Source organism: Cetorhinus maximus, chromosome 2 (assembly GCF_964194155.1).
Source record: "Cetorhinus maximus chromosome 2, sCetMax3.hap1.1, whole genome shotgun sequence".
NCBI lineage: Eukaryota > Metazoa > Chordata > Chondrichthyes > Lamniformes > Cetorhinidae > Cetorhinus > Cetorhinus maximus.
Genome location: NC_135880.1, coordinates 76,637,155 through 76,661,857, shown reverse-complemented (window position 1 = coordinate 76,661,857; position 24,703 = coordinate 76,637,155). Strand labels below are relative to the sequence as shown.

Genomic DNA, 24,703 nt, shown 5'->3' with positions numbered 1-24,703 from the left:
TTTTGGAAATGGATTGTGCATGAGGTTCATTCTGGATGTATGGCAGTGAATCCATTCCTACCCTTTTTATTCCGTTTGCTGGCAGTAACCAATTTATATGAAATCTTAAATATCTACCTGGAGCGTGTGAAAGGAGAAAAGTTTGTTCAGCATCCACAGTGGGTTCAACATTTAATAGTAAATTTTGACTTCACCCCTTGCCATAAATTTACCATTTACGTCTCACACTTAAGTTCTGCCCCACTAAGGAAGCAAGTATTGATACATATGACAAGATGGAGGGAGGGAGGCAAGTCAATCAGAAATGCTTTTTGCTCCTGACTTGGGAGAAAGTGACCCAGATCTTTGGATTTTCATTTTGGTGGGGTGTGGTGGAGGTCGGTGGGGTTGTGGCTAGTTGCAGCCACAGGAGCAACCAGATGCTGAGGCAGGCTGGCTAAACTCTGTGACTTTGTCCCAGTTAGAATAAAAACAAAAAAACAAAAACAACCTTCTAGCCCTCATCTCTCACACCCCCTCACCCCCTACACCGTCACCATACCCAACTCATCCTAACTCACTACCGACCTTGCTTAAAAATCGGTCTTAAAATAATTTGTGTCAAGTACCAAGCATCTCCAATATTGTTCATCATTAAAACCTCTCATGTGTTTCTGCTTCTTTCCTCAGCTGCTCTGGTGACAGAGATTGTTGGGGTGTCCTTCTGTGCCTGGATTATGTCCATTCACTTTAGTGAGAGCCAACATTTGGATTGAGCTAGATCTAATCAAGAGCCACTTGAGTATTTAGCAGAACTGAACAAGTAGACTTTTTGAGGGGTGAAGCAGCTCTCAATTGGTCCCAATACTGCCTCCCATTAAAGGAATAAGAGCCACACCCAGGTAGTACAGGGCCTGACATTGCAGCAGATAACTGTCCGTGATGTACTATTATTTTTGGAATTGCAGCAAATCATCAATCAATTCCATCATTAAAGAACCAAATATGTCTATTCTGAAGAAAAAGGTTTCAATATCATTGTCTAATAGAAATCATTTTGGATGTCTTAAATGTGTAAGAACATTGAGATAAGTAAAAGAGAATTTAATGTCCCCCAGCTGAATTCGGAGGCAGGGGGAGCCATGTGATTGGACAGGAGGGTGCGGGGCAGCCTCCCACCGATCAAGTCCGGAACGGATATGTTTGCCGGGAGCCTTCCCAGCCAGAGACAATTGAGACCCTCAAGCGGTCAGTTAAGCACCACCTAAGGGCCTCAACCTGCCATCACTGGTGTTCAACCAGTAGTGGACGGGGGATTCGCCATCAGGAGAGTCAGGTTTGCCAGTGGTTACCGGAGGAGTCCCTCATTCACATACGAACATACGAATTAGGAGCAGGAGTAGACCACTCGCCCCCTCGAGCTTACTCCGCCAGTCAATAAGATCATGGCAGATCTGATTGTAACCTCAACCCCACATTCCTGCCTATCCCCAATAACCTTTCACCTCCTTGTTAATCAAGAATCTATCTAGCTCTTCTTTAAAAATAATATTCAAAATTCTGCTTCCGCTGCCTTTTGAGGAAGAGAGTTCCAAAGACTCTCAACCCTCAGAGAAAAAAGTTTTCCTCATCTCTGCCTTAAACGAGCGATCCCTTATTTTTAAAAGGTAATCCCTGGTTCTGAATTCTCCCACAAGAGGAAACATCCTCCCCACATCCACCCTGTCAAGACCCCTCACGATCTTAAAGGTTTCACTTAAGTCGCCTCTTACTTTTCTAAATTCCAGTAGATACAAGCCTAACCGGTCCAGCCTTTCATCACAAAACAACCTGCCCATTCCTGGTATTAGTCTAGTAAACCTTCTCTGAACTGCTTCTAACACATTTACATCTTCTTTTAAACAAGAAGATCAGTACTGTACACAATACTCCAGATGTGGTCTCCACCAGTGAGGAAGCACAACCTCCCTACTTTTGTAATCAATACCTCTCACAATAAATGATAACATTCTATTAGCTTTCCTAATTACCTGTTGTACCTGCATATGAACCTTTTGTGGTTCATGGACTAGGACACCTAGATCCCTCTGAATCTCAGAGCTCTGCAATCTCTCACCATTTAGATAATCTTTTTTATTCTTCCTGCCAAAATGAATGATTTCACATTTGCCCATATTATACTCCATTTGCCAGATCTTTGCCCACTCACTTAACCAATATCACTTTGTAGCCTCCTTATGTCCCCTTCACCATTTATTTTCCGACCTATCTTTGTGTTGTCAGCAAATTTAGCAACCAGTCCTTCGGTCCCTTCATCCAAGTCATTTATATAAATTGTAAAAAGTTGAGGCCCCAGCACTGATCCCTGTGGCACACCACTCGTCACATCCTGCCAACCAGAAAAAGACCCATTTATGCCAACACTGTTTCCTGTTAGCTAGCCAATCTTCTATCCTTGCCAATATGTTACACCATGAACTTTTATTTTCTGCAATAACCTTTGATGAGGCACTTTATCAAATGTCTTCTGGAAATATATTACAGTACATCCACCGGTTCCCCTTTGTCCACAGCACATGCGACTCCTTCAAAGAACTCCAATAAATTGGTTAAACATGATTTCCCTTTTACCAAACTATGTTGACTCTGCCTGACATTCTCCCTATGACAGATATTAGGCTAACTGGCCTGCTTTCTGTGTCTCTCTCTTTTTGAATAATTTGCTATTTTCCAATCTAATGGAAACTTCCTGAATCTAGGGAATTTTGGAATTTTTTGTTTATTCATTCATGAGAAGTGGACATCGCTGGCTAGGCCAGCATTCATTGCCACATGTCAGACTAGGTAAGGATGGCAGATTTCCTTCCCTCAAGGACATTAGTGAATCAGATGGGTTTTTACAACAATCGACAATGGTTTCATGGTCATCATTAGACTTTTAATTCCAGATTTTTATTGAATTCAAATTCCACTATCTGCTGTGGCAGGATTTGAACATTATCCTAGTCCAGCAACAGTACCACTACGCCATCGCCTCCCCAATGCATCAACTATCTCACTAGCCACTTCTTTCAAGACCTTAGGGTGAAGTCCATCCGGACCTGGGGATTTGTCAGCCCGCAACCCCAACAATTTGTTTAATGCCACTTCCCTGGTAACTGTAATTTTCCCGAGTTCCTCCCTCCCTTCCATTTCCTGATTTACAGCTATTTCCGAGATGTTACTTGTGCCCTCTATAGTGAAAACCAAAGCAAAATACCTGTTTAATTCATTTGCTATCTCCCTACTTTACATTATCAATTCCCCAGATGCACTTTTGAAAGGACCAATGCTCACTTTAACCCTTTTCTTATTTAAATATCTATAGAAACTCTTACTATCCGTCTTTATATTATATATTAGCTAGCGTTCTTTCTTACTCTAATTTTTCCCTCCTTATTAATCGTCTTGTCTTCCTTGCTGTCCTTTATATTCTTTCCAATCTCCTGACGTGCCACCAATCTTTGCTTAATTATATGCTTTTTCTTTAAGATTGATACTGTCTTTAACTCTTTTAGTTAATCACGGATGCTAGGCCCACCCCTTCCGATTTTTCTTTGTCATTGGAATGTATCTATTCTGTGTATTCGGAAATATCCTTTTAAATGTCTTCCCCTGAACCTCTATTGACCTCACTTGCTAGTTCACTTCAGCTAGCCTCGCTTTCAAGCCCTCGTAATTGCCCTTATTTAAGTTTATGTCTGTGCCTGATCGAGGGACCCAGCAGTGGGACGGGGAGCCCTGCAGGAAGCGCCCCCCCACCCTGCCCTTGCTTTTGACCCTCTCCCTGCAACCCCCATCCTGCCCACACTCGCCTCTTTCCAGGGACCCATTGGCGATTCCTGGCAAAGGCCCGTGGCACTGCTATTACTGGAGAGCTGCCAGCCTCTAATTGGCTGGCAGCTCTCGGGAGCAGGATTTCTGCCCTACTGGATGCTTAATCAGACGGGAGGCCCAACACTGCCCAGGTAAGTGCCTGATTGGAATGTAATTGCTTCAGGCCTCCCGGAGAAAAGCAATGCAGGGCTCCCACAAATTCTCCAACCAGTGGGTGAGACCCTGTCGCTCACATTTAATCCCAGCCCGTGTTTCTGTGAGTTTCTTTTGTCAAATAGCTTACTCAACTTTGACTAGATTGTCTTCCAATTATAGGCTGATTTAACAAAAAAATTGGATACACGGATGGGATCCAGCTTTACAATTTCTTAATTGTTCATTTTTTTTGTCCCTCATTTTAGATACCAGTTTTTTCTGCAGGTCAAACAGGATGTCCTTCAAGGTCGACTGCCTTGTCCTTTAAACATTGCGGCACAATTGGGTGCATATGCTATTCAGTGTGAGTGCGTCAGTCTTATTCTAGCTGTTTTATAATGTATGTTACATGAACTTTAATGAAGGGCTACTGTTACAGTTACCATACTATTAATACTGGTCTGTTTAAAAAAATTCTCAGTTATTTTATTTGGGAGCAAAATGTGTTACATCTGTAGGAAAAATAATTGCTTTGGATTTTCTGCTTCACTGCTCCTGGCAGCTCCTGATTTTCAATCAAATACTCGTTTTACGCACTGGAAGCATTTATTAGAAAATCTTGTTCCCCAGTCCATGAGTTTCTGACTATTACTCTTAATAGTCAGAAAATCACGGGTTGGGGATTTGGAACTTCTTGATATGTGCTCCCAGTGTGGAACGCAAGTGTAGAAGATGAAAATCCAGGCCAACATATCCTAATACAGTGAAAAGTTAGAAGTATTCTGGCTGGTAGGGTTACAGGGCCGAATTTTCGCTCCTGAGTCAGGAGTGCAGTCAGGAGAAAGTGCACTGGATCTTTGGATTTTCATTTTGGAGACGCAGGTGTTAACTGCAGTCAGGCCAGTCACCCCCAGAAACAGTGCGGAGGCAGCTGGGTGCTGAGGTGGGCTGGTTAAATGGCCCACCTCAGGGCTTTGGCACTTTGTCCCAGGTACGATAAAAAAAAAGCAAAAACAGCCCTCGAGCCCTCACCTCTCTCGCACCCTCACCCCCTACACACTCCCCATGCCCCATCCATGCCAACTCATGCTACCTCATGACCCCCACTCACCCCCTTGATCCCTCATTCCCTCCATGCCTATTCCCCTCTACCCACCCCATTGGCCCTTTCTAGCCACTATGCCAACTTAATCCCAATTTATGCCAACCCATGACGAACCCACCACCATCTTTTGCCCATACACACTCCATGCCAACTCACCTGGTGTCCACCATGGGCAGAGCAGCAGCCATGGTGAGATAAAATAAAATAAAACTTTAAGTGTCTGTTGCAGACTTCACTACTTTTTTCAAAAAACATTCTCATTCATAAAAACCCATTCAGTACATTTAAACTCCTTCAAGTACTGAATCCTTTATAAAAACAAACATTTCCTCCAAGTACTTAATCCAAAATGAAAACAAATATTTGTCGTCATAGCCCCACAACAAAGGTTATAACCACTTGGAGCTGTCAATCAAACTGTGAACTTACAGGCCTTCTACTGTGAGAATGATAGATTGTGGAATCAGCCATGCTGCACTGATCCTATAATGATAGCCTTCAGGCATATGTTAACAGAGAGCTCGTGAAACTGCAAACAGCCACAGCAAGCTTTTTTCTTACAAAAGTTTAAAGGGCTTGGGGATTTAAATGAGTTGACAGCTTAACAGTTCCACTGAGCTTATCCATTTTTTCACGCACATTCATGTCTACTCATAACAATCCCAAAAGGCCTGACCTCTCTCACATGGCACCTTAATTTTCCCAAAGGAACACCAAACCTTTTTATTTACTTGTCCATGGGATCTGGGCGTCATTGGCTAAGCCAGTACTTGTTACCCATCCCTTATTTCCCTTGAGAAGGTGATGGTGAACTTCTTGAACCACTGCAGCTGCACTGTGTTGTAGGAACATTCACAGTGCTGTTAGGAAGAGAGTTCCAGCATTTTGAACCAGTGACAGTGAAGGAACGGCGATATCGTTCCAAATCAGGATGGTGAATGACTTGGAGGGGAACTCCCAGGTGGTGGTGTTCCCATCTATCTGCTGCCCTAGTCCTTCTAGGATGTACAGTTCGTGGGTTTGGAAGGTGCTGTTGAAGGAGTCTTGGTGAGTTGCATCTTGTAGATGGTACACATTGCTGCCACTGTGCATTGCTGATGGAGGGAGTGAATGTTGAAGGTGGTGGGTGGGATGTCAATTGAGCAGGCTGCTTTGTCCTGGATGGTGCTGAGCTTCTTGAGTGTTGTTGGAGCTGCACTCCTGCAGGCAAGTGGAGAGTATTCCATCACACTCCTGACTTGAGCCTTGTAGATTGTAGACAGGCTGTGCAGAGTCAGGAGGTGAGTTACTCTCCACAGAATTTCCAGCCTCTGATCTTCCTTGTAGCCACAGTATTTATATGGCTAGTCCAGTTCAGTTTCTGGTCAATGATAACCCCCAGGATGTTGATAGTGGGGGTTCAGTGATGCTAATGCCATTGGATGTCATGGGGAGATGGTTAGATTCTCTCTTGTTGCAGATGGTCATTGCCTGGCAATTGTGTGGCGCAAATGTTACCTGCCCCTTATCAGCCCAAGCTTGATTGCTCAGGTCATGCTGCATATGGTCATGGACTGCTTCAGTGACGGAGGAGTCACGAATGGTACAGAACATAGAAATATAGAAAATAGGAGCAGGAGTGGGTCATTCAGCCCTTCGAGCCTGCTCCGCCATTCAATATGATCATGGCTGATCCTCTATCTCAACACCATACTCCCGTGTTCTCCCCGCACATCTTGATGCCTTAGAGTCCAGAAATCTATCTGTTACCTTCTTAAATTTATTCAGTGACTTGGCCTTCACAGCCTTCTGTGGTAGAGAATTCCACAGTTTCACCACCCTCTGAGTGAAGAAGTTTCTCCTCATCTCAGTCCTAAATTGTCTACCTTGTATTCTGAGACTGTGACCCCTTGTTCTAGACCCCCAGCCAAGGGAAACATCATCCCTGCATCTAGTCTGTCCAGCTCTGTCAGAATTTTATACATTTCAATGAGATCCCCTCATTTTTCTAAGCTCCAGTGAAAACAGGCCTAGTTGGCCCAGTCTCTTCTCATATGACAATCTTGCCATCCCAGGAATCAGTCTGGTGAACCGTTGCTGCACTCCCTTTATGGCAAGTATATCCTTTCTTAAGTAAGGAGACCAAAATTGCACACAGTACTCCAAGTGTGGTCTCACCAAGTGCCTGTATAGCTGCCGTAAGATATCCTTACTCCTGTACTCAAGCCCTCTCACAATGAAGGCCAACATACCATTTGCCATCTTAACTGCTTGCTGCACCTGCATGCTTGCTTTCAGTGATTGGTGTACAAGGACACCCAGGTCCCTTTGTACATCAACGTTTCCCAATCTATCACCATTCAAATAATATTCTGCCATTCTGATTTTCCTACCAAAATGGATAACTTCACACTTATCCATGTTATACTGCATCTGCTATGTATTTACCCACTCACTCAACCTGTCTAAGTCACCTCGAAGCCTCTTACCCTCTTCATCACTCACATTCCCACCAAGTTTCATGCCATCAGCAAACTTGGCAATATTACATGTGGTTCCCTCATCCAAATCTTTGACATATATTGTGAATAGTTGGGGCCCATGCACTGATCATGCGGTACCCCACTAGTCACTGCCTACCACTCTGAAAATGACCCGTTTATTCCTACTCTCTGTTTCCTCTCTGCTAACCAATTCTTAATCCATGCCAATATATTACCCCCAATCTCATGTGCTTTAATTTTACACACTAACATCTTATGTGGGACTTTATCAAAAGCTTTCTGAAAATCCAGATACACCACATCCACTGGTTCTCCCTTATCTATTCTGCTAGTTGCGTCCTGAAAAAAAACTCCAGTAGGTTTGTCAAACATGATTTCCCTTTCATAAATCCATGTTGACTTTGTCTAATCCCGTTGATATTTTCTAAGTGTCCTGTTATCACATCCTTTATTATAGATGCTGGCATTTTCCCTACGACTGATGTTAGGCTAACTGGTCTGTAATTCCCTGTTTTCTCCCTCCCTCCTTTTTTAAATAGTGGGGTTACATTTGCCGCCCTCCAATCTGCTGGGACTGATCCAGAATTTACAGAATTGTGGAAGATGATAACCAACACATCCACTATTTCAGCATCTGTGGAGAGAGAAACAGAGTTAATGTTTCGAGTTCGTATGACCCTTCTTCAGAGCTAAAGAGTAGAAATTTCTACATTTCACATGTTTCCACATTTCTACTTCTCCTTAGCTCTGAAGAACGGTCATGCGGGCTTGAAACGTTAAATCTGTTTCTCTCCATAGATGCTGTCAGACCTGCAGAGTTTTTCCAGCATTTCCTGTTTTTATTTCAGATTTGCCACATCTGCAGTACTTTGCTTTTATCTTTGCATCCACTATTTCCATAGCCACCTCCTTTAGTACCCTAGGATGTAGATTATTGGGCTCTGGAGATTTATCGGCTTTCCGGTCCATTAATTTCTCCACTATTGTTTTAGTAATAGTGACTTCCTTCAATTCCTCCTTCTCTCTGGACCCTTGGTTCCCTAGTATTTCTGGGAAGTTATTTGTGTTTTCCTCCATGAAGACAAAATTAAAGTGGTTGTTTAACTGCCCTGCCATTTCTTTGTTCTCCACTATAAATTCCCCTATTTCGGACTGTAAGGGGCCTACATTTGTCTTCACTAATCTTTTTCTTTTTACACACTTATAGCTTTTGCAGTCTGCTTTTATGTTCCTTGCAAGTTTACTCTCATGCTCTACTTTTCCCCTCTTAATCAATCTCTTGGTCCCCAATCTTATTTACTATAGTCCATGCATTCACATACATGCACAGTAGGCTTCATGACTTTCTTCCTTACTCCGACTCCACCTAGTATCTTACCATTCTCTATACTAGTGCTGTCTGTCTCTCCCAATATTTTGTGCACCCTGGTATCCCTCTCTAATATTCTCTCCTGGTTCCCACACCCCTGCCGAGTTAGTTTTAAAGCCCTCCCAACAGCACTACCAAAATACCCCGCAAGAGACTCAGTCCCGGCGCTGTTCAGGTGCAACCCGTCCGGCTTGTACAGGTGTCATCTTCCCCAGAACCTGTCCCAGGAATCTAAAGTCATCCCTTCTGCACCATCTTTCCAGCCGTGCATTCATCTGCCCTATCCTTGTATTTCTGTACTCACTTGCATGTGGCACTGGGTGTAATTGGGAGATTACTACATTTGAGGTCCTACTTGCTAATTTGTGACCTAGCTCCGTAAATTCTGATCACAGGACCACATCCCCTTTCCTATCTCAGTCATTGTTACCAATGTGGACCACAACCTCTGGCTGATCACCCTCCCCCAGAAGAATGCCCTGCAGCCGCTCAGTGACATTCTTGACCTTGGCACCAGGGAGGCAACGTACCATAGTGGAATCACGTCTACAGCCTCGGAAATGACTGTCTGTTCCCCTAACTAATGAACCCCCTATCACTATTGTTCTTCCTTTTCCCTTCCTCCCCTCCTGTACAGCCGAGCCACTCATGGTGCCACAAACTTGGCTCTGACTACACTCCTCTAAGGAACCAGCGCCCTCAACAGCTTCCAAAACGGAAAGCTGATTTGTGAGTGGGACCACCTGCACTACCTGCCTCATTCCCTTGGACTGCCTGGCGGTCACCCATTCCCTTTGTGCCCCCAGGCTCCTAAGCTGCGGTACAACCACCTCTCTGAATACGCTATCCACATAGCTCCCGGCCTCGCAGATTTGCCATAGTGACTCCAGCTGCTACTTGAGCTCTGAAACCCAGAGCTCAAGGTTCTGTAGCTGGCAGCATTTCCTGACATGTGGTTGCCTAGGGCACTGGTAGTGTCTAGTACTTCCCACATATTACAGGACAGACATTCCACTCAACCAAGCTGCCCTGCCATGTCTTAACTTTATTTTACTTTGCTTTACTCATATTAGTTTATTATACTGGCCCTGACTTTCCCTTATTCCTGGTGTTTCTCACTTAAATCCAAGTGTAGCTACTTCTTTAAAAATATGCGCTTTTCTAATTTACAGCAATTTAAAGACAGTCCCTGTCTTACCATCCAATGAACTTAGGGTTTTGCTGTGATGTCACTATTCATTTCTTCTCACTCTCCTCTTGAACTCAGCACAGGCCGGTTCCAAGCAGCTGACTGGTTGACTGAAATTGTGCACTGGTAAATACAAAAGTGGCAAACCCTATTCGATATTTCTGACTGACATATGACTGACATTTTCCCTTTCATTGAATTGTCAAACCATTGTTTTTTATTTTACATTTTACAGCAGAATGTTTGGAAAATAAATTTGGCACAAAAGACTTCTTCAAAGCAGGGAAGAATTGATAATTGCCATAGCATTCCTGAGTTCTGATCTATATCCCTACACTTGCTCCAGTGAGGCAGGGACCTTAAATAATGGCTAGGATTTCGTGGTAGTAATGACAGTGAAAGTGATTGCGTTCACCATCATCACGTCTCTCAAAATTAGTGACTTCTGGATTCTGCAGTTAAATGCAGAGATTCAGAAGTTGCTGTCCTTGATGTGCTGTTGAAGTCCCCCCACTCTGCAATCAAGTGGGAATCGCTGAACTGATGGGATATTGCCCTTTTATCCTATTCATCTCACTATTAAAAAATCTGCTTGAAAAGTTACACTTTGTTGAATGAGATGTAACTAGGATTTTAACGATGTATTAAGTTCATAGTTACATCTGAAAAACCTATCCATCCTGGAAAACTAATTTAATATTTGTGATATGTTTAATTTCTCCATTAGGATAAAAAAATTGCTTTTTATGTTTGTTTATGCTTCTACCTTAATTCCAAGTAATTCCAAGACTGAGGCGCTTAATGCCCCAATCATTTATTTAGCTCCCTGTAAAATTTAATTGAAAGTGAAGGATAATTAGTGCACTTTACTTCTTGGTCTGAGGTGTTAGCTGTGGCTCAGTTCATAGCACCCTCGCCTTTGAATCAGAGGGTTGTGGGTTCATGTCCCACTCCTGGAAACCAAGAACTGTGAATGTACTCGAAAGAGTTACATTCTGTGACTGTTGATAACTCGAAAGAGTTACTTCTTGGTCTGCTGTCCGAAAATACCTCAATGTGATTGGCTGCTTACCCTGCTTGATGATGTCACTGTTGCTGGACACCTGGAGATGCCCTTGACTTGCTGGCAGATTCAACCTGGTATGGGGAAAGGAGAAATCCATGTCATAGAGATAGCTAGATCTTCATGTGCAGCTTTCTTCGAGGTCCGCAAAATATTTTTAAGGCACAATTGAACTGCACATTTGACAGAAATAAGAAAGAAACAGTATTACTGCAAGATGAATGAAATTAACAGAAATGACAGATTTGCTATATGTCAACAGCCTTACCAATGAGCACGACACCATTAATCAACATTTTAATATAAGCATTTAGAGAAAAATTCCGTTTACTTGCATTGCTAATAGAGTCTTAATGTTATAACATTAGGAGCTAAATGTCTTCATGTTTATAATTTGGAAACCCCTAGGTTAAGGTGCAGTGCCCATAGTTCATATACCTGTGCATATAAATGTGAAATGAATCCCACAGTGCTAGGTATTACAGTAAGACCAATTAATTAAATTGGTTGTAAATGTGAATGCAAAAATATGATTGATTTATTATTTTCTCTCTGTTCAGCTGAACTTGGAGACTATGATCCTTATAAACACACAGCGGGTTACGTATCTGAATATCGTTTTGTTCCTGATCAGAAGGAGGACCTTGAAGAAGCAATAGAACAATTTCATAAAGCATTAACGTAAGGACATTTTGTTTTTCTCGGTAAACAAATCAGGCTTCAGGAAGTATTAGTTAATTTTATGATGTATACAGGATGTTTCTGAAACTAGCTAGAAAAAAAATCCAATAAAATCTTTAGTCATCATTACTAAGTGGGGTAGTTTATATTATTGACTTGAATAATTTTAATACTATAAACCTCTGCTCTGGCAGACTTGTTGAAATACAATTAACTTCTAACATGTAGTATGCAAGGCAGTTCCTGAGTGCTTCACATAAAAGGAAAAAGCCCAAAGAATCTACTCCCTCTGCACAAACAACATTCTTTGCAGAAATAAAACATAACCTGATCTCGCATGCCATGGTAATTATGTTAGCTACTAGCGTACAAAATTTACTAAGTATATAGCATACTGTGCTGGAATGCCACAAGTCATGAGTTCACTTTCAGTTTCATTCAAAGATGTGGGGTGAGAAATTGGAATCGTTTGCCATTGTTGGGCACTTGGAGTGCTCTTAAGAACTTCGAGGTGGTGTCAACAGCTCATGTACGCTTGTGGCCCAGATGAAACTCGATGCCTTATTGGTGAGGGCTTTAGCATGCAAGCAGTGAACGTTTGTCAGAAGGATGTAGAGCAAGTAGATCATAACGCCACATTTGCGTGAAACACTGATTTGTGTGACCAGTGATATTTAAAGGGGTCAGCAACTACTTACAGATTAATTATTGTTTGATTTCTTTGGGCCGTTGCTAAGATTCTACAAGTGTTTAGTTCTTTCAAGTTGCAAAAGCCAGAGGGAGTGGTGTGGCAGGTGTGAAGGATATTTTGCTGATTTCAAGGCTTCTGCACAACCCTGTTTTCTCCCTGGCATGCGTGTGCTAGTAGCTATTCCCTTGAAAGCAACATGCTTTGGACAAGAGGCCACGCAGAACAGAATAAGCTGCTGGAATATGGAGGCAGACAGAAGGGCTCTTAGCAGGAGAATATCTGTCCAGGGTGTTAAAGGAGCCATTCTTCTACCTGAACCTCAGCGAGAAACAATGGGCTGAATCTTAACTTCCTAAAATGGATGAGTTATGGTTGTGTCAGACGTTAAAATGCAAAATATTTGGAACGGAATCAAGCCACCATGAACCCGTCCACTTCTGGCTATAATGGATATAAGGGGCAGATGACCAACCCACCTGCGGGAAGTGGGTTGTTCACTTAAGTGTTATAATGAGGCTATGTCTCTTAAATTTAACAATCATTCTTAACCACGTATGGACAAGGCTTCAGCAGCTTAAAGAAGCTTAGCAGGGCTGAATCCATGAGGTAACTGCCTTTACAGCAGTGTGTCTGGGTGACGATGAATAGGACTGCTTCCACCATGCACAACAAGTCACCGCAGTAAAGTGCACCCTGCTCAACCCTTGTGATCTGCCTGCTTGCCCCTGAACCACCATTGGACCCTCTCACATGATTGACTTCCGTGGATTACCATCAGATCTCCTATCCCATGATCCAAGCCTTTTCCCCATGATTGGTCTCCCCTCCATGAACTCTCTCACTCCCCCAATCCACCTGCTCTTGTGGGTTTTTTCCCTGTGGAGGAGGCTTCCTGCCTGAAAGGCCTCCAGCTTGCCAATCAGGAACTCTACTTAAAGAGCCCTGCAGGACATTCAAGAATCCAATTTTTCTGAGTTTGCCACCCACCGTTGGGTAAGGGGAGTCACTGAGGCTCTCTACTCAATGAGAGCGAACTACATTTCATTCCTGAAATGAAAAGCTCTGAAGGAGAGTCTTAAGGACTCGAAACGTTAACTCTGTTTCTCACTCCACAGATGCTGCCAGACCTGCTGAGTCTTTCCAGCATTTTTTGCTTTTATTTCAGATTTCCAGCATCAGCAATATTTTGCTTTTACATTTCATTCCCCCTGGGCAGAGAGAAGTAGATGGAGTCAGCTCGGGGCTTTGCGAGTGTTGTAGGCACCCAAATTTATTAATAAAATCATGACATTTCACATACAAAAGTCAACTAATCACCCCTTGTGCATGCCCTTACTGCCTGTATTCGGTGTGCATTTTCCTATCTTAGTGCTCCTATGTACTGTTACAGCATGGCTGGTGAAAGGCTGCTGACTTTCAGTGGAGGAGTTACATATGTCCTTGGAGGACAGCCTTGAACAGCTGTGGGCCTGGTAGGCCCAACTTCAGACTGTACCACTTCTGCATGGGTATCAACAGTCTTGTTTGACTGGCTGAGAAGCAACAGCAAGCACAATGGTGGAGTGACAATGAGAGAGGACTGCTCCATGCAGTCACTGCCACACCCCCAGGGCAGTATCTCAACAATCCTAGTAACTTGTTGGAGGACAGATTGCTATGATACCCTGCAAGCCCCTTTGCACAGCCATAATGACATCTGTCTGAGCATCCACTGCAGCACTCAGACTTTGGGTGGCTCCTGTTTATGGTGCAATAGAAGTTGTGACATTGTTGGGTCCATAAGTGTAAGAATTGAAGAGCAAATTAAAGGAAAGTTAAGCATTCACCCTGGATGTATATGTATTCTAAACCTAGAAAGAAAATACCTGCATTTATAAAGCACCATTCACTACCTGAGCATGCCCAATTGCACCAAATGAAGTACTTTTTGAAGTGTAGTCACTGTTGTAATTTAGGGAAAAATAGCAATGAATTTGCATTCAGCAAGGTCCCACAAGCAACAATGATATAATAACAAGATAATCTGTTTTAGTGATGTTGATTGAAGGATATGTATTGCTCTTGGGGTCTTTTGTATTCACCTGAGAGGGTAGACAGGACATTGGTTTAATGTATCATCTGAAAGGTGGCACTCTGACAGTGTAGCACTGAAATGTCAGCTTAGATTTTGTGTTTAAGGCCACAACTGGAATTATGGACACACAAGCTTCTGACTCAGTTAAAAATGCTACTGCTGAGCTAAGGCTGACATTCAGTTGAATAATTGTATTCATATTATAAATATTCCTTCACTAAACTGTGAGTGAGGTGGGTATGGGCATGCAGATGTTAGCCTTGGAGGAGCCTCACTCCAACAGGTTTGAGGTCCTTGCAGCCTGTCTTGATGAGAGCAAGGACTGCAGGGAGAATGAGAAATCTGACCACAGCACCATTGTACAGGGGGCCATTCAAGTTGGGAAGTGTAAAGGAATATGGTAGTTGGAGGGGACAGTAAGGGGGATAGATAGATAGATGCAGCTGAGACCATGTGTCCTGAAGACTTTGTTGCCAGGGTTAAGGACATCTCCTCAGGACTGGAAAGAAACTTGGAGAAGGCGGGGAAAGGTCCAGTTGCTATGATCCACGTAGGCATAGATGGCATAAATAGGACTCAGAAAGACTTCCCACTGAGTGAGCAGGCAGGACCTGCTTTTAAAAAAAACAGAACCACAAAGGTAATAATCTTTGAATTACTACCTGAATCATGAGAACATTGACATACCATCAGTAAAATTAGAGGGTTGAATATGTGGCTTGAAGATTGGTATGGGAGAATTGGGTTTCAATTCATGGGGCAGTGGCACCAGTACTGGGGAAAGAGGGAGTTATTTCACTGGGATGAGCTTCACCTGAACCCTGTGTAAGTGTCCTGTCGAATCAAATAGGGCTTTAAGCAAAATAGTGTTGGTGGGGGGTAGGGTTCACGTGAAGGGAAATTTATAATTTAATGACAAAGGACAAGGCAATAGTGCAGGGTGGAAAAATGGGTAATAATAACCAGAATGTGACAGAAAGGGACAGATCATACAAGCAAAGACAAATAGGATCAAAGTAAGGAAAAACTGTTAAACTACAAAATTAAATGCTGTTTATCTGAATGCACGCAGCATCTATAACAAAGTGAATGAATTAATAGCACAGATAGATATAAATGGGTAAATTCTGATAGCCATTACAGAGACATGGCTGTAGGGTGACCAAGGCTGGGAACTGAATATTCAGGGGCACTTGACATTTCAAAAGGATAAATAGAAAGGAAAAGGTGGTGGCATAAGATCTGAAAATAAAGCATGAGATCAGTACAGTAGTGAGAAATGATCTTGGCCCAGAAGTTCAAGATTAAAATCAGTTTGAGTAGGGATGAGAAATGGAAAGGGAAAGAAGTCACTGGTGGGAGTAGATTATAGGCCCCTAAAAGTAGCTACACTGTAGGGCAGAGTATAAATCAAGAAATAATAGGGGCTTACAAGAAAGGCACTGCAATAATCGTGGCTGACTTTAATCTTCATGTAGATTGGACAAATCAAATTGGCATAGGTAGCCTTGAGCACATGTTCATAGAGTGTATTCAGGATTGTTTCTTAGACCAACACATTGAGGAACTAACCAGAAAACAGGCTATTTTGGATCTGGTAATGCATAACAAAATAGGATTATTTCATGATTTCATATAAAGGATCCTCTAGGGAGAGTGATCATAACATGATAGAATTTCATATTCTGTTTGTGGGTGAGTAACTTGGTCTGAAACTGGTGTCTTAAAATAAAGACAATTACGAAGGTAGGAAAACAGAGTTAGCTAAAGTGGACTGGGAAAATAGGTTAAAAGCTGAGGCAGTAGATAAGCAATGGCAGACATTTAAGGAGACATTTCTTAACTGTCAACAAAGGTATATCCCATTGAGAAAGAAAGACACCACAAGATGGATGAACCATCTGTCACTAACTGAGGAAATTAAGGATGGTATCAAATTGAAATGCATGCAGTACAATGTTGTAAAATTAAGTGATAGGCCAGAAGATTGGGAAAATGTGAGAAACCAGCAAAGGATGACTTAAAAAAAAAGACAGAAATTAGAAATTGACTGTAAACTAGCAAGAAATATAAAAACAGACAGTAAGCACTTCTACAAGTATGTAAAAAGGAAGAGAGAAGCTAATAGTAAATGTTGGTCCCTTAAAGGGTGAGACTGAGGAATTAATAATGGGCAACAAGGGAATGGAAGAAACTTTGAACAAGTATTTTGTATCTGTCTTCATAGATGTTAAAAGCAATCCAACAATAGTAGAAAATCAGAAGGCAAAGGGAGAGAGGAACTTAAAGCAATCATTATCACTAGGGAAAAAATCCTAGGCAAACTCATGGAACTAAAGACTGACAAGTCCCCTGGACCAAATGGCCTGCATCCTAGGGTGTTAAAAGAAGTGGCTGCAGAGATAGTGGATGCATTAGTTGTAACCTTCCAAAATTCACTAAATTCTGGAAAGGTCCCAGCAGCTTGGAAAACTGCAAATATCATACCCAAGGTCAAGAAAGAAGAGAGACAGAAAGAAGGAAATTATATGCAAGTTAGCCTAACACCTATCATTGGGAAAATGTTGGAATACATTATTAAGGAAGAGGTAGCAGGACATTTAGAAAATCACAATACAATCAAGCAGAGTCAACATAATTTTTTGACAAGGAAATCATGTTTGACAAATTTATTAAGGTTCTTTGAGAAGTTAACCAACAGGATGAATAAAGGAGAACTGGTAGATGTAGTGTATTTGGATTTCCAAAGGGCATTTGATAAGGTGACACATAAAAGGTTACTGAATAAGGTGAGATCTCCTGGTGTTGGGAGCCATATATTAGCATGGATCAAGGATTGACTAACTAACAGAAAACAGAACTGGATTTTACGGTCTTTACCAATGTGTTTGAAGGAGTGTGGGGTGCTCATAAAATGTAGCGCGTGGCCTGCCCACCGCCTTCCCACCCACCCCTGACCTGTCTCCCATTTTCACAGGGGTGATGGAGATATTGGGTGGCCCACCTGCCCTTGGGCCTTTTGAGACCCTTAAGTGACCAATTAATAGCCACTTAAGTGCCTCATCCCACCCTGACCAAATGGGTAGCCCAGCAGCTTTTACTGGGCGGGCTGGTATTGGACGGGGTGGGATGGGGAGTGCCTGTGTAGAGAACAGCACCTTTGGGGGACCCTCTCTGCCCATTGGAGGCACTCCCCCAAGGTCATACCCCCCCTTTAACCCTACACACCAGCATCTCCAACCAGCCTTCCACCCTCCACTGGGCCTGCCATCCAGACCCCGCCGATACCCCGGATTTACCTTCAGTCTGGCCTCTATAACACCCTCTTCTTCAGAGAATGGCTGTAGAACCAACAGTGGCCATTCCTCGAACCTGCACTGCTGGGAGCACAGACCTGCCAACCAATCGGATTGGCCCGTTGTTCTCCAAGGTGGGACTTCCTCTCCAGATGAGGGGGGAAGTCTTATATTGAGCAAATTAATGCCCCATAAAGCATGAAATGGCTGCGGGGCAGCCAGCTTTCTCGTGGCCAGGCTCCCAACTAACGTTTTAGTCAGGGGGTGGGGGTGGGGAACACGGCACCCCATAAAATCCAGCTTGGGTCACTTTCAGGATGGGTCAGTGCTGGGGCATCATCTAATTGGAATCAATGTTAATGACTTGGATGAAGGGACTGAGTGTACTGTAGCCACATTTGCTGACAGTACAAAGATAGGTGGGAAAGCAAGTTGTGAGAAGGGCACAAAGTCTTTAAATGGATATAGATAGATTAAGTGCATTGACAGAAATTTGGCAGAAGGAGGATAATATGGGAAAATGTGAAATTATCTACTTTGTTAGGAAGAATAGGAAAACAAAATATTATTTAAATGGAGAGAGACTATAAAATGCTGCTACACAAATGGATCTGGTACTTGAATCACAAAAAGTAAGCATGCAGGTACAGCAAGCAATTAGGAAGGCAAATAGAACATTTTTCTTTATTGCAAAGAGGTGGTGTATAAAAGTTGGGAAGTCATGCTACAACTGTACAGGGTGTTGGAGAGACTGCACCTGGAGTACTGCATATAGTTTTGATCACCTTATTTATGGAGGGATATACTTTCATTTGAAGCAGTTCAGAGAAGGTTCACTAGGTTGATTCCTGTAATTAAGGAGTTGTTTTATGAGGAAAGGTTGAGTAGGTTGGGCTTATACTCATTGGAGTTTTGAAGAATGAGAGGTGATCTTGCTGAGACATATAATATTCTGAGGGGACTTGACAGGGTAGAAGCTGAGAGGGTGATTCCCCTTGTGGGAGAATTTAGAACTGGGGGCACAATTTCAGAATAAGGGATCTCATGTTTAAGATAGAAATGAGAGAGAATTTATTTTCTCAGAGGGTTGAGAATCTTTGTGATTCTCTACTCCAGAGAGCTGTGGAGAGTGGCTCATTGAATACATTCAAGGCTATGAGTGACAGATTTTTGAAGTATAAGGGATTCAAGGGTTATGGAATCAGGAAAGTTAAGTTGAGGGCAAGGTCTGATCAGGCATGATCTTACTGAATGGCGGAGCAGGCTCGATGGGCCCTATGGTTTATCCCAGTATGTAGATAACTGCTATATATTAAAAACAGATGGTGGATCACAACATGTGATGCAATACCATTTGCATCTGCACTGATGCCGTGTTAAGAGTTTCTAATTTTAAGTTTTACTGGTGTTAGTGGCACCATAATGCCTTATCTCAAAATCAAACTGAGAAAAAAATGAAAGTTGTTCAGTAAAATGATCAGGACCTGTTCAAACTTAAAGCATCAGAACCTCTTCTTTGAAAATCAGGTGTTAATCTTGTTAAAATTAATAAAATAACAGAAACAGTTTCAATTTTGGAAAGAAACGATTCTTCATTTGTTGAAAAGTTGAGGATTCTATTTTTTGGTAAATCAAGGCATCAACCCAACCCAATCCAGATAATGTTTTCCCTATTCCATTCCCGCCACGCCCCCTGCCTTAGTCCTGTGAAGGCATTTTTCAATCTGCACCTTTTCTTGAGGTATTTTTCCTTCACTCCCCTAAGAAAGTTTCTATCATCCCCTCGTTCCCTCCACTCCTCTCCCCATTTACCCCTTTGACTGTCCCCATTCCCCCTCCTCATCATGGCTTTCAAAGGGCAATTGGATAATAATTTGAAGAGAAAAAAATGCAGGGCTATGGGAAAAGGGGAGGGCTGTAGAAATTGCTCTTGCAGAGAGCTGGTACAGACAGAATGGGCTGAATGGTCTCCTTCTGTGCACTGACCATTCTATGATTCTATCGTTCTTGTTTCTTTCTTCCCTGTCCCCTCTACCTTTCTGTTTTCTCTGCGTTAGTCCAGTTATTACTTCCCCATCTAACGCTGTTTGACCTGAAGACAGTGCTTGGTTTTAATTGAGAGATTAATTTGTGTAACTTAAATATATATATATTCATAGCACTATGCAAAACACACAACAGTTTTGATTTTCCATATTGCAGTGATGTACACAATTTACTTGTACTTTTAGTTACAAAATTGAATTAATGTGGCTCCATGACTGGGAACCTATAAAATCATTGGTGACACATTTGGTTTGCCCTTGTTGCAGCTGCTTTCTGTCCAGGCTGTCCTCAAAGAGCTAATTTGACTGCTGTACCTATTGTGTCACTGCAATTTCTCATTCACCAATTTCAGTGCCTGTAATGCAAGTATGTTGTATTGGTTTGTAACTTTAAAATAATTGTAATTGAACATTACCGTTCCTTTAATATCCCATTCGCCACTTCCCTGTTACCTGCTGAATTTCTATGGGCAGAATTTTTAACTTGGCGTGTGGGCACACGCCCGACCTGCTCGAGCGTAAAATAGCGCGTGATGATGTCAGGCGAACATCCTGATGTCATCATGTGCTCACACAATATTTCAGTCGGCAGGCGAATGCAAAAGTTGGAAGCGCGCCTGTCGACAATTAAGTCAATTAAGCCCATTAAAGTTCCAATTGTTCCCGATTTTTCATGATCAGTTATTAAATTTTAAAAAATAAAAATGTGTGGATAGAATTTTCATCATATATATGTTCAGGTGACTGATTCTGATGCGTGGACATTTTTTCTAGGTTTTAACATCTTTATTTATTGGCTTTAAATTCTTCATCTCCTTGAGGCAGCCTCTGCCTTCAGGGAGCTTTCATTCAGCGATCCCCGCGCCTGTACTGATGTCAGCGCCCACCCTGCTCCTGCCCCCACCCCGGCAGCACTGAGCATTTCAGCGCGGGTTTCATGCTGGCTGGCCGCTAATTGGTGAAATCGTGGTCGAGGGCCGATCGCAGGTGACAGTCCGTTCGCCGGCCGCTCCTGGGCTCACCGATCGCACCCGAACGCCAACCTACATGATTGATACATATTTGTGTGCTTTGAACCTGATTGCTTAGTCTATATATGAATTTTTCAATGTAAATACGAACATACGAACAAGGAGCAGAAGTAGGCCATTCAGCCCTTGAGCCTTCATCACCATTTAATAATCTGATCTGTTTGTGTTTTGAATTCCACATTCCCATCGACCCCCCCCCCCCCCGATTAACTTTGATTCCCTTGCCTAACAAGAATCTATCTACATCCGCCTTAAAAATATACAATGACCCTGCCTACCTTCTAAGGCAGAGAGTTACAAAGTTGCACAACCCTCTGACAGAAAAAAATTCTCCTCACCCTAAAAGGGTGACCCCTAATTTTAAAACAGTGCCCTCTAGTTTGGGACTCACCCACCAGAGAAAACATCCTTTCCATGTCTACCTTGTCAAGACTGTTCAGGGTCTTATATACTTCAATCAAGTCATCACTCAACTGTTCTAAACTCCAGTGGAATCAAGCCTTGTCTGTACAACCTTTTGTCACAACACAACCCGTTCATTCCAGGTATTAATCTAGTAAGCCTCCAACGCAGAAACTCACCAAAACTCCTTAGACAGCTCCTTCCAAACCCATGACCACTACCTTCTAGAAGGACAAAGGCAACAGATACATGGGAACACCACCACCTGGAAGTTCCCCCCAAGCCATGCACCATCCTGACTTGGAAATATATCACCATTCCTTTACTGTCACTGGGTCAAAATTCTGGAACTCCCTCCCTAACAGCACTGTGGGCGTACCTACACTACATAGACTGCAGTGGTTCAAGAAGGCAGCTCACCACACTTTCTCAAGGGCAGTTAGGGATGGGCAATAAATGCTGGCCTTGCCAGCGAAGCCCACATCCCTTGGATGAATAAAAAAACAATCCTTCCTTAAATGAGACCAAAACAGCACACAGTATTTAAGACGTGGTCTCACCAATGCCCTGCATAACTGAAGCGTGACATCCTTTTATGTTCAATTCCTCTCGTAATAAAGGATAGCATTCCATTAGCCTTCTTAATTACTTGCTGTACCTGCATATTAACTTTTTGCAACTCTTGCACCAGAACACCTAGACCCCTTTGCACCTCAGAATTCTGCAGCCGTTCTCCATTTCAGTAATATTCTGCTTTTTTATTCTTCCTGCCAAAGTGAATGACTTCAAGTTTTCCCACATTATACTCCATCTGCCAGATTTTCTTGCCCACTCACAACCTATTAATATCTGTCTGCAACCTCTTCATGTCCTCTTTACAACATACTTTCCTACCTATCTTTGTGTCGTCTGCAAATTTAGCTACCATGCTTTCGCATGTCCCATTTAAGTCATTGATATAAATTGTAAAAAGTTGAGGCCCCAGCACAGACCGCTGTGGGACTCCACTCATCACATCCTGCCAATCAGAAAAAGACCCATTTATGCACACACACTATTCTGCCAGCCAGCCAATCTTCTATCCACGCTAATATGTTACCCGCTACACCCTGAACTTTTATTTTCTGCAATAACCCTTGGTGTGGCTCCTTATCAAGTGCCTTCTGGAAATCCAAGTACATCTACAGGCTCCCCTTTATCCACAGTGCCTGTTACTACTACACAGAACTCCAATAAATTGGTTAAACATGATTTCCCTTTCACAAAACCATGCTGACTCTTCCCGATTACCTTGAGTTTTTCTAAGTTCCCAGTTATAACCTCCTTAATGATTGATTATAACACTTCCCCACGATAGATGTCAAGCTAACTGGCCTATAGTTTTCTGCCTCCCTTTTTGAATAGAGAAATTAATACCAACGTATCTACTACCTCATTAGCCACCTCTTTTGAGACCTGGAGACTTGTCAGCCCACAGCTCCATCAGTTTGCTCAGTACTGCTCCCCTCTCTCCCTTCCACCCCCTGATTTACAGCTATTACTGGAATGCTTTTTGTATCTTCTATGGTGAAGACAGAAGCAAAATATTTGTTCATATCATCTGTCATTTCCTCCTTATCTACTACTAACTCCACATTCTCTCACTAGAGGACCAACGCTCACTTTACTTGTTCTTTTCCTTTTTAAATTGCTGTAGAAACTCTTGGTATCTGTTTTTACATTTCTAGCTAGCTTCCTCTCATACTCAAATTTTTTTCTCTTGATTAACCTTTTAGTCATTCTCTGCCATTCTTTGTATTCTGACCAATCATATTACCTGTAACTCATCTTTTTTTAAAATTCATTCACGGGATGTGGGCTTCGCTGGCTGGGCCAGCATTTATTGCCCATCCCTAGTTGCCCTTGAGAAGGTGGTGGTGAGCTGCCTTCTTGAACCGCTGCAGTCCATGTGGTGTAGGTACACCCACAGTGCTGTTAGGGAGTTCCAGGATTTTGACCCAGTGACAGTGAAGGAACAGCGATATATTTCCAAGTCAGGATGGTGAGTGACTTGGAGGGGAACCTTCAGGTGGTGGTGTTCCCATCTATCTGCTTGTCCTTCTAGGTGGTAGTAGCTGTGGATTTGGAAGGTGCTGCCTAAGGAGCCTTGGTGAATTCCTGCATTGCATCTTGTAGATGGTACACACTGCTGCTACTGTGCATCGGTGGTGGAGGGAGTGAATGTTTGTGGATGTGGTGCCAATCCAAGTGGACTGCTTTGTCCTGGATGGTGTCCAGCTTCTTGAGTGTTGTGGGAGCTGCATTCCATCACACTCCTGACTTGTGCCTTGTAGATGGTAGACAGACTTTGGGGAGTCAGGAGGTGAGTTTCATCGCAGGATTCCTAGCCTCTGACCTGCTATTATAGCCACAGTATTTATATGGCTAGTCCAGTTCAATTTCTGGTCAATGGTAACCCCCCAGGATGTTGATTGTGGGGGATTCAGCGATGGTAATGCCATTGAACATTACGGGGCGATGGTTGCAATTGCACAATTATGTGCTTTTTCCTTAAGTTTGATGCTTTCCTAACTTCTTTAGTTAACCAAGGATGGAGGCTCCTCCCCTTAGAATTTTTCTTTATAGTGGGAATATACTTATTCTGAGTATTCTGAAATATTTCCTTAAATGCTACTGCTTCTCTATTAATCTATCCTCTAGCCTAGTATCACAGTTCACTTCAGTTCGTTCAGCTTTCATGCCCACATAGTTGCCCTTCTTAAAGTTTACAATACTAGTCTTAGAACCACTCCTCCCTTTCAAACTGGATGTAAAATTCAATCATATTGTGGTCACTGCTACCTCGGGGTGTCTTTACTCTGAGGTCATTAATTAATCCTGTCACATTATACAATATCAAATCTAATATAACCTGCTCTCTGGCTGGCTCCAGAATGTGCTGCTCTAAGAAACTATCTCGAAAACATTCTATGAACTCCTCATCCAGGCTACTACTGCAATCTGATTTTTCCAGTTTATATGTAAATTAAAGTCACCCATGATTATTGCTGTCCCTTTATCACAAGCACCCAATGTTTCTTCCTGTATACTTTGTCCTACATTGTGGTTACTGTTCGGAGGCCTGTAGACCACTTGCACTAGTCACTTCTTTCCTCTACTATTCCTCATCTCCACCCAAACCGATTCTACATCCTGATCTCCTAATCCAATGTCATCTCTAACTATTGCACAAATGCCATCCTTGATTAACAGTGCTAGCCCTCCACCCTTACTTAGCTTCCTAC

General features: G+C 42.6%; 1 protein-coding gene across 3 annotated transcripts in view; it reads left to right on the top strand.

The window, feature by feature from the left end:
- Positions 1–24,703, top strand: part of epb41l4a (erythrocyte membrane protein band 4.1 like 4A) — a 349,865-nt gene that overhangs the window by 153,328 nt on the left and 171,834 nt on the right. For all 3 annotated transcript variants that reach the window (XM_078566243.1, XM_078566249.1, XM_078566257.1), the window contains exons 6-7: positions 4,257–4,354; positions 11,760–11,880. In XM_078566243.1, coding sequence (XP_078422369.1) covers positions 4,257–4,354; positions 11,760–11,880 — 219 coding nt within the window. The remainder of the gene's footprint in view (positions 1–4,256; positions 4,355–11,759; positions 11,881–24,703) is intronic.